Genomic DNA, 11,479 nt, shown 5'->3' with positions numbered 1-11,479 from the left:
TGGCAGGTACTTGTTGAATGTCCTAATGGTATAGTTGGTCCATGTTGAATATCCTACAGTATGATAGGTACTTGTTGAATGTCCTACAGTATGTTAGGTACTTGTTGGATATCCTATTGGTATAGCAGGTTCTTGTTGAATGTCCTAGAGTATGATAGGTACTTGTTGAATGTCCTAATGGTATAGAAGGTTCTTGTTGGATATCCTATTGGTATAGTAGGTTCTTGTTGAATGTCCTGCAGTATGACTGGTACTTGTTGAATGTCTTAATGGTATAGTAGGTTCTTGTTGAATGTCCTATTGGTATAGTAGGTTCTTGTTGAATCTCCTACAGTATGACAGGTACTTGTTGAATGTCTTAATGGTATAGTAGGTTCTTGTTGAATGTCCTACAGTATGATATGTACTTGTTAAATGTCCTACAGTATGGCAGGTACTTGTTGAATATCCTATTGGTATAGTAGGTTCTTGTTGAATGTCCTACAGTATGAAAGGTACTTGTTGAATGTCTTATTGGTATAGTAGGTTCTTGTTGAATATCCTACAGTATGACAGGTACTTGTTGAATGTCCTAATGGTATAGTAGGTCCTTGTTAAATGTCCTATAGTATGACAGGTACTTGTTGGATATCCTATTGGTATAGTAGTTCTTGTTGAATGTCCTACAGTATGATAGGTACTTGTTGAATGTCCTACAGTATGACATGTTATTGTTGAATGTCCTATTGGTATTACATATCTAAACTTCGATGCTCGAATTTGAAGTTACCTATTGAGACGGGTAGATGGGCGGTGATCGCGAGGGAAAATAGAATATATACATTTTGTAATGAGGGAATAGGGGATGAGTTTCATATATTGTTTACCTGTAAAAATGCTGATGTTTCTGCTCTTAGATCAAAGTTTATACCAAATTACTATGTAATGAATCCAAGCAAGAACAAATTTACTGGCTTGCTGTCTATATGTAACGTACAAGTTCAAAGGAAATTATCAATTTTCGTGAAGAAAATTATAAAATACTTAATCTAATTATACCAATTGTCTTTTATAATATACTATGTATTTGTGTTTCGTTTGTCCTGTCTCGCTATGTATTATCTTAATATGTTTGTATATATTGTCCTCTTGTACACAAGTATGTGTCTGAGGTTATGAATAAAATCTTGAAAATCTTGAAAATCTTAAATGGAATATAGCATTTTAAACCCTACAACTGTACGAGTTTATCAGCAAAGTTTAATAACCAAACTAAGGGATTTGTTACGTGTGCCTTGGAAATAGAGAGGGGGGTTGGCATTTCCCAAAGTAATTAAAGCAATTAAAGCTTAGACCCATACGTATATGTCAGCAAAAAATGGGAGTTTGGGTGTCTTGGTATGGCAAATATGCCAACTTTCCTATTATCCACTAAGATATTTTCCATGTTGACCAGAAGTAGAGGTAGGCATGGTCTCTAATATTACCCATAGTACCAGACTTGTAAACGTTTTGAATATAAACAAGAAGATGTGGTATGATTGCTAATGAGACAACTCTCCACAAGAGACCAAAATGACACAGAAATTAACAACTATAGGTCACTGTATGGCCTTCAACAATGAGCCAATCCCATACCGCATATCCAGCCAATAAAGGCCCCGAAATGACAATGTAAAACAATTCAAACGAGAAAACTAACGGTCTTATTTATATAAAAAATGAACGAAAAACAAATATGTAACACATAAACAAACGACAACCACTGACTTACAGGCTCCTGACTTGGGACAGGCACAAACATACATAATGTGGCGGGGTTAAACGTGTTAGCGGGATCCCAACCCTCCCCTAACCCGGGACAGTGGTATAACAGTACAACATAAGAACGAACTATAAAAATTAGTTGAAAAAGGCTTAAATCATCAGATGGACAAAAATACAAGTGGATAGGGTATGGGGTGTCTGGTTTGTCGCAAAGACCACCTGAACTTTTACCTGCTGACCAAAGTAAGTGATTCGCACCATGGTTCATGGATATGGAGGTAGAGTTATACATGACCTCTAAAATGGACCAAATCATTTATACATTTAAAAATTATAAACCAAATTTCATTAAAAGAAATGGTTTTCCCGTTTTAATGGTTTTACACTTGTAATTGTGGGGCCCTTTATTATGCTTAATAGCTTGTTGTTCGGTGTGAGCCAAGGCTCCGTGTTAAAGGCCGTACCTTGACCTATAATTGTTTACTTTTATAAATTGTTATTTGGATGGAGAGGTGTCTCATTGGCACCCATACCACATCTTGCTATACCTATTAACCCCATGTCCTAAATCAGGAGCCTCTGGCTTTTGTTACTGAGTCGTGTATGGGTTTTTTTTAAATTTTAGTTCATTTATATGTTTTGGAGTTTAGTATGAAGTCCATTTTCACTGAACTTTCTTTTCTAAGTGTTCTTCGACTAGTTTTGAAGAGCTATTAATTATTGTAGAAAGATTATTTCCTATGACCTTTTATTGTTTACCATTTATGTCTATTAAATGGGCAGCTTTTATTAATATGTTCATGTTTAGTAATATTTTTAACAGTAATTTCATTAAATATAATAAACAAAATGTTTTATAGATTTCCGTATAAAAAAATGAGTGTCTAAAAAGATGAATGTAGGAAAAAAAGTCACAGGAAAAAAAGTCACAATATATATTTTTTGCATGAAATAGTCATAGGGTCTGCACATACATGTATTAACAGGAAAAACATTCCCAATTTGTATTTTTTTTTATGGAAATGGTCATAAGGCCACACATATATATGAATATATTGGGAAACATTCCCAATAGATATTTTGTTTGGAAATAGACATTTTTATTCATTTTATACGACTAGCTTTGGAAATTTAGATATAAATCGCAAAACATTGAAATGGAACATGTCCATGCTGGTGTACTAGATTGATACATGTTTTCAAGGATTTGTTGTAACTATTTTTGTTTTATATCTCTTAGAGATGTGAGTTTAACAGCAACAATTTAGAACAAGTTAGAAGTTAAGTATATAACTTGACCACATGTTTTTTTTTTATTTTTATAAAGATAAGTTTTGTGTAATTTAGTGTTAAACAAACAAATCAATGCCATCAATAACAGCTTAGTATTTGTAAACGGTAAACGGACAGAAAGTCACAGGACATAAAGTCACAAATTTGATAGGACAAAAAGTCACAGGACAAAAAGTCACAAATAATTTTTTGACAATTGTTTGAATATACAAGAGAAATATCTTGAAATATTACTTTTTAATACATAATTTCATATTAAAGTCAATGAAATTTATCATTTTACTTGAAAAAAAAAAGATTTAATCAATTTTAATCAGGCAAAGGTCATATTTGTTGGCACCATGAAGCCATTTAAGTGCCAATCTACTTCGACATTTTGTTTTCTTAACAATTATTTAATCATCTTTGATATTTTTTTGATAAATTTTGCTTACAAAGTTGGTTAATATACAATACTTCAAGAAAAATGCAAAAATGATTTTGTAAAAATAAGCATTTTTTGTTCAAAGAAAATAATCAGAAAAAAATGAATTGTGACTTTTTGTCCTGTGACTTTTTGTCCGTGACTTTTTGTCTGTGACTTTTTGTCCTGTGACTTTCTGTCCTACATTCTTTGTAAACATATATATCTAGGGACTGTTGATATTGATGTGTGGCTTCTTGTGGCACCTCCCCCTTTGTAGACCATGATTTCCTGTCTTCGTAGGAAGCCATATCAATAAAATACAACTTAGCTCAATATTAAATAAAAGGACACAACTTCAGTTTTCCCTGTTTGTTAAAAAGTCAATTTTGAATAAAAAAAAAGAACATTATTTATTCCAATACACTTTTATTAGTATATATATAATTCCTTTATAGGTTTTTAAAATTAACCACTAACATAACTTTAATAAGTAATCCGATACAAATATATTATGACTTTTTTTCAATGCATTCAAAAACTCCATTTTAGTTATTTATTGCATACATGTACATAGTGACCTTTCCACATGCATTCCAACATATTTCTGACAAATATGTTTACTTAAACAAATTGTGACTTTTTTTCCTGTGACTTTTTTTCTTGTGACTTTTTTTCCTGTGACTTTTTTTCCTAGGTATATTGTGACTTTTTATCCTGTGACTTTTTTTCCGTTTAGAATATAAATCTTTCAAAATTTCTTTTTCGTGCATGAATTAATTTATAATTGTTTTGAACAGTCATGAAAATAACTTTTATTGCCTTTTTCCTGTTATCATGGTTATGTCAACATTTATTGGGGGCAGTTGTTATAGTAATTAAACGTCAGTCATATATCACAAATAAAGCTTTGATAATCTGGTCACCTGTAATTACATAATCATTTAGTTGTTAAAATCACTCATTTTTGTTCCGGGAAGATTTAGAAACAGAACGAAAAGCTACTCTTGCCGAGGTTTTCTCTTCTTTCTCAGCGAGTACACATACATTTAGTATTTCCGACAATGTACATCTATTGTTTATATTCTACAATTTACAACTGGGGCTCTAAAGTTTATTTTTTAAATCCAAGTCTCTGATTCTTAACATTTTTCAAAGAAATCTACATAGTTTAAACGCAGACCGCGAAGTGGTCACGGCAGAAACAGAAATATTCTCATTACCGTTTGCTGATCTTTGCTCAATATGGAGTTGGAGTAACAAGAGACTTTATTTGTACAAGTAAAAAAAAAAAACTTTATTTTTCAACTTGTTATTTTTACAATAATTGGCTGATTGCCGGATAAAAGCAGGTGTTTCGTAGATGTTTTTGTTATTCATATTTTCCACTGATCTAGTTCAGCTACATGCTTGCAGTAAGGTATGATCATCGTAAATAAAAGCGCTCAAACAACTCTTACATATAGGTGGCGTATTTATTAATATTAGAAAATGATTTTTTAATATTAAAAAATCAACCTGAATATTTAATATTAAATATTCATTTTTTAATATTAAAAAATAAGACCATTTATTGATATTAGAAAATGATTTTTTAATATTAAAAAATGATTTATTAATATTAAAAAATGATTTTTTAATATTAATAAATAGGATCTATTTTTTAATATTAAATATTATTTTTTAATATTAATAAATCGAATATTTAATATTAAAAAATGATTTTTTAATATTAAAAAATAAAACCTATTTATTAATATTAAAAAATGACGATTTTTTAATATTAAAAAATATTTATTAATATTAAAAATTCGATTTATTAATATTAAAAAATAATATTTAATATTAATAAATGATTTATTAATATTAATAAATAGGGAATAAATTCCACAACGGCTTGCCATAAACATACTCTTAGTTGGTTAATAAAATTACATATATATATATATATATATATATATATATATAAGTACAGATCAATCTCTGTTTCTTTCAGTATAAATAATATGGATACACAATTTTAATGTATTTTATATATAGAAAGATGGGTATATTTTAAATGGAGAAATGGCACATTCACACCCGGGGACATCTTACAAAAAAATATTGAAGTTACCACCGTGACGATAATCGTTCCTTTCCCCACCCATCTTTGGAACGCAATATAATCTGATCCCAAAGTCAAAGATCGTACAACCGAACGAAGAAGGTGATTTATGTCACATCATGTGTATGTCTATAAACTAGGAGGTAGACTGAATTTGACCAATAGTTGAATTATTCTCCATATTTTTGTACAAATTGGTATAATCTCAAAAACACCTTGGCCACCAAAATTTGATCTAAACTGAGCAGAAAATGTATGAGGGGGGATAGGAGGGGTCTTGATCCCGAAATCCCGGGCTTAAAAACACGAAATCCCGAGGTCCCGAATATAAATAAAGTTAAATCCCGGATCCCGAAATTTGAAAAAAAGAATTCCCGGATCCCGAAGGGGTAAATCCCGAAATCCCGAGCTTAAAAACACCCGATCCCGGAGTCCCGATAAAGGTCCTATCCCCCCTCATGTATGCATGGTCCGGCTTCACCCCTCATTACTTAAACGCTTCAATTTGACCATCATCCAAGTATGGGTATGCTTACTTAGCAAAACATTGTATATAAATAAGTAGCATATATGACACCACTTACTGTATCTGGTTAAAAAAGTAAAACAATATAAAATTGATATTGAATCATTAAATGTGGCCTTTATTAATAATTAGTCTTTTATGATTTTTAATTTTAGTTCATGTATACATGTATGTTGATGTTTATAGTATGATGTCGTTTATCACTAAGGGACGACATCAAAAGTTCAATGAAGGATAAAAAACTTAATTCAAATAGTTTTTTCGCTGACCCCCCCCCTACCCCCCTATTAACTTAATTTGAGAAAAAATGATTGACCCATATGGATATGTAAAAATCAATATCGGATAACCAAATCTTGCAGCAGTTCAACCCCCCACCCCCAAACTATTTGAATTAAGTTTTTAATCTTACATTGATCTTTTGATTTCGTCCCTAAATGTGTACATGTTTTTGTTTAGGGGCCAGCCAAAGCATTGCCTTGCTGTGATGATGATCTGTTGGTGGCCTTCACCTGTTTTCTGCTCTCTGTCTCTTTGACAAATTTCCTTTTTTCATTCTCAATTTTATTTTACACATATGTCATAAACTAAAATTAACATTATTCAGTAAATAAACATCTATGTATATTGTCAAATTTAAAGCTATCCAGCATGTTCAGGAGTTGATGCAATAGACAGAACCTATTGTGTATCAAAAATTAGTAGCAAAACAGTATTGTAGCCCTCACAGTTTAAAAAAAACCATTTTTATTGCAAAATGAATGTATTTTGATGAGAATTAATTATTGATTGTATCTTTGATAGAAATTATAAAGAAAAATGGTCTCCCTGATAGAATTTTTAAAAGAAAGAAACATTCCTGTAGACAAGGTAGAGGAAGATAAGGTTAGCATGAATTTGAATATATTACAATTCATAAGAAAAAGACTATGAATATGCATCCGAATGCCATGTTTTTAAAACCACCATCCATCAATCAAATGTCATGGTCAAAGTCGTACTAACAAAGGATAGACTGAAATTAGAAATAAAATGTTTTCAAACAGCTTTTTTTTTAAAAAGGCAACATATATTATTCAAATCTGCATACATAAAAAAAATTATACTTATGTCAAGCTGTTCTCCTCAAATCTATGTTTAACCATATTTTTAGCTCACCTGGCCCAAAGGGCCAAGTGAGCTTTTCCCATCACTTTGCGTCCGTCGTTGTCTGTCGTCGTCCGTCGTCTTTAACTTTTACAAAAATCTTCTCCTCTGAAACTACTGGGCCAATTTAAATCAAACTTGGCCACAATCATCATTAGGGTATCTAGTTAAAAAATGTGTCAGGTGACCCGGCCGACCGACAAGATGGCCACCATGGCTAGAAATAGAACATCGGGGGAAAATGCAGTTTTTAGCTTATAACTCAAAAACCAAAGCACTTTAATAGAGCAAATCTGTCAAGGGGTTAAATCGTTTGTCAAGTCAATACATATCCACTTAGTAATTTTCAGATGAATTGGACAACTGGTTGTTGGGTTGCTGCCCCCAATTGGTAATTTTAAAGAAATTTTGCATTTTTTTGTTATTACCTTGAATACTATATAGTATAGATAGAGATAAACTGTAAACAGCAACAATGCTCAGCAAAGTAAGATCTACAAATAAGTCAACATGACTAAAATGGTCAGTTGACCCCTTAAGGAGTTACTGCCCTTTATAGTCAATTTTTAACAATTTTCATTAATTTGGTAAATTTTTACAAAATATTTTCCTCTGTAACTAATGGGACAAGTTTATTATAGATAGAGAAAATAGTAAGTAGCAAGAATGTTCAGTAAAGTAAAGATCTACAAAAACATCACCATCACCAAAACACAATTTTGTCATGAATCCATCTGTGTCCTTTGTTGAATATGCACATAGACCAAGGTGAGCGACAAAGGCTCTTAAGAGCCTCTAGTTAATATTGTTGTAAATAGAAAGTGTAAATTGCAAGGTGAGCAATTTTAGGCTCTGTTGTATATTGACATACATCTGTTGTACAAACAAAATGATACAAGCTCTTATATCAACATTTGTCTCTTTGATATTTTCAGATTGATTGTCAAGTGATATTATTATTGTCTGATGATGAACTGACAAAGTACATCCCTATCTGTGGGGACAGGATAGCTGTGAAAGATTTTTGTAAGAACCAGGGTGGTACAGGTTCAAAGTCCAAAAAAAAGAAGACACTATTACAAAAGATAAGAAAAAGACTCCATCCATCATCAAAAAGAAACTTGTTTAAAACAAAAAAAGATATAGATGAAAGCTCAAGTGATAGTGATGACAATCCTTCTACTTCCAAGAATATTGGAAATGATCATGCAGCAAAAAGTGAAAGGCGTATAGAACTTGGTTGGCTGATGAAAGAAGGGGATAGGATGAAACAAGTTCGCGGGCCAACTGGAGGGGGGACGAGACATCTTATTGTTGATAAAGATACTCTAGTGAGTGCCATAAAAGAAACAGCTTTAAAACTTTACTTTCCAGAAGGAATATCACCCAGGGGTAAGATTGAAAATTTTGTGGTTGACATCATGGACTTTAAACGCCAGTCAGCTAATTTAGATTTGTCTGTAGAGAATATTTATGACCGAAGCAAAATGAGGCTGTTAAGGTTTTATTTACTAACTGTACCTAAAGAAAGGGATAACACTGAACAAGAAAAGAATTCAACAACAAGGACCAAAGAAAATGAAGACCAAAAAAGTGTTTCACAGCTGTTGAGGTTAGAAAACCATGAAAATAACAGTTCTCATAGTTCTTATAATGAGCATACCAGTTTGAACATGTGCAGTGATGATGAAATTCAGTTTGGACCTGTATTGGCTGATATTGATGATATCTATGACTCAACAATTCCTTTGAATGATATCCACACTCAATCTGACAGTCAGCCAGAGAATAGTTATATCGCCAATGATCCTGGAATAATCACTAATAGTCTTGGAATAATCGCCGATGGTCCTGGATTAATAAATAATGAACAATTATTTCTTGATCCATTCCATTCTGTGAAAATTAGGGTTCATAGAGGAAATTTAATGATAGAAATGATGAAAATATTTTCAGATCCAACAATAATGTATGCTACATTTTTTGATGTCAGTATGATATTGCCAACTGGAAAAGCGGAAGAAGGGGTAGGGGAAGGAATTTTTAGAGATTGCCTTACTGAATTTTGGAATGAGTTTATGGACAATTGTTGCATTGGAAATTCACAGAAAGTCCCTACAATAAGACACGATTTTCAAGAGGAGCAGTGGCTGTCCATTGGCAGAATTATATTTAAAGGATGGCAGATAGCCAATTACTTGCCCATTGGACTTTCCATAATTGTTATGGAAAATGCAATGTATGGAAAGTTTAAGTCAGATTTAATGGAAAATTTTCTTTGTTTTATCACTGAAGAAGACAAAACATTATTTTCCACTGCTTTAAAAGATTACGAGTCAGTTGACAATGATGAACTTATAGAAGCTTTAGAGAACCATAGCTGCAGGTCTGCAGTCACAAAAGAAAGCATTACGCGTATTTTGCTAGAAATCGCACACAAGGAAATGGTTCAGGAGTGCAACTTTATAACTGATGCTTGGGCCAAGATATTATCTCAACTCGGACAGTCTCTTTCTTATGAGAATTTGACAGAAATATACAGTAAAATGGAACCCAGCAATCGCAAAGTTACCAAAATGCTGCATTTTTCAGATAATTTGTCTAATTTGGAACGTGAAGTTATGAACCACCTTCAGCGGTATGTTAGAGAACTTGATAAAGTATTGTTGAAAAAATTTCTTAGATTTTGCACTGGATCTGATTTAATTTTGGATGGAAAGGATACAATCACTGTTGAATTTGTAGTTCTTGATGGTTTTGGGCGTCGACCAATAGCCCATACATAGGGTCGTGTTCTCAGAATACCAAGAAATTATGAAAATTTTACTATTTTCCGTAGCGAATTCAACAACATTTTAAATACTTCTGTATGGGTAATGGACATTGTATAATTGCATTGATTTACATCAAACCAGGTAAAATCAGCAGCAGGATTTTATCATTGATTGCCTTTGTATCAATATCATGTTCAGTATTTCCTGGGGTTTTTTCACATGACAATAAAAGAAACTAGCCTAAGAACCTACAAATTAGGCATGATAAAGCTTATGATGAATGGAAATAAGATATTGGTTTTGTTCATTTAAGTCCTTTTTTGTGAAATACACAACTTATTAGATATTAAGATTTAACATTTTTATTGAGATTTCAATTGTTTTTTATTAGTCATGTAAGTAGCTGAAATGCAACTGATTTTTTAGTTCATACAGTTTTAATTTTGTTATAAAACTGTTTGTTGCTGAAGTGCAACTTCATTATTAGCTATACATAGTACCCTTAAATAAGGAAGTTGGATTAACTTGACTTTTGTATACTTTTTTTATATTTTATTTGAGAGATTTTTCACAATTTTTGATTTGTGTAGACCTTGTTCTAAAATAATTTGGACGTTGACCAGCAGTCATTTCTTCATGTGGTGAATTTAACAGCATGTTAAGCACTTGTGTATGTGTATGTTTTTTATAAACATTGTATGATTATTGCATTAATTAACATAATCACAAGTGGAAAAATCATTGAGTGGTCATGTTCAGTATTTTCAGTTTGTTTCATACTCAAACATACACTTTGTTGTTATTTCATGAATGTAAAATAAACAAACTAGAGCTTACAAGCAAGGTATGACAAAGAAGAGTATTTTTTTGGTGAAATACAGCTTAAGAGAAAGAAAAGATTTTACTGATTAAAGAGTTTTGCATTGTTAATTTTTAATGAATGGTTGCTGAAATGCAACTTTTGTGATTGTTAATTTCAACATATTTGAATACTTTATTAAATTTGAAATAAATAATTTCAGTAAGATATATGTATGGTTTTTTTTAATAACTAGACAACAAACATGAAAGTGTGTTTTAGATTCATGTATATATATATATATATATATATATATATATATCTTGTTGTCTTGTCTTGTCTTGTCTTGTGAAATAAACATATTCAATGTGTACTATTTATATGGTGACACTTTTGATTTTCTCTGGCCATTTTCTGAATGTGAATACCCTGGTTGCAGAACTCTTGATTGCACTTGTATTTATACTTCTGTTACAGAAGCTTGTGTCTCCGGTAAATGTTGCCTTTTGCTTGACGCTGTTTGGGATCTAAGGTTACAAGTTCACTGAAAATAGGCAACAGGAGCTTAACTTACCTTATCCTAAACATGAAAGGACTTCGGTTACAATAGTCAGGCCTTACTCAAATACAACAGAAATATTATAAAGCGGGAACATTGGTCGTAAGGGTAAACAAAAGTAAAAAT

General features: G+C 31.7%; 1 protein-coding gene across 1 annotated transcript; it reads left to right on the top strand.

Moving 5' to 3' along the window:
- Nucleotides 1-5,497: 5,497 nt before the first annotated feature.
- LOC139520929 (uncharacterized) lies at nucleotides 5,498-11,180 on the top strand. Its single transcript, XM_071314015.1, has 3 exons — nucleotides 5,498-5,651; nucleotides 6,880-6,960; nucleotides 8,157-11,180. Exons 2-3 carry the CDS (start codon nucleotides 6,895-6,897, stop codon nucleotides 10,005-10,007), a joined length of 1,917 nt encoding a protein of 638 aa, XP_071170116.1. The 5' UTR covers nucleotides 5,498-5,651; nucleotides 6,880-6,894; the 3' UTR covers nucleotides 10,008-11,180.
- The last annotated feature ends 299 nt before the right edge of the window (nucleotides 11,181-11,479 follow it).

Source organism: Mytilus edulis, chromosome 4, assembly GCF_963676685.1.
Source record: "Mytilus edulis chromosome 4, xbMytEdul2.2, whole genome shotgun sequence".
NCBI classification, from domain to species: Eukaryota; Metazoa; Mollusca; class Bivalvia; order Mytilida; family Mytilidae; genus Mytilus; species Mytilus edulis.
The sequence above is the reverse complement of the archived record's forward strand: the minus strand, read 5'-3'. Positions and strand labels throughout refer to the sequence as shown.

Excerpts from the sequence above, each read along its gene's own strand:
- LOC139520929 (XM_071314015.1), top strand. The coding sequence starts at position 6,895 with ATGGTCTCCCTGATAGAATTTTTAAAAGAAAGAAACATTCCTGTAGAC. Across the intron at positions 6,961-8,156 it reads ACAAGGTAGAGGAAGATAAG|ATTGATTGTCAAGTGATATT; the intron begins GTTAGCATGAAT and ends TGATATTTTCAG.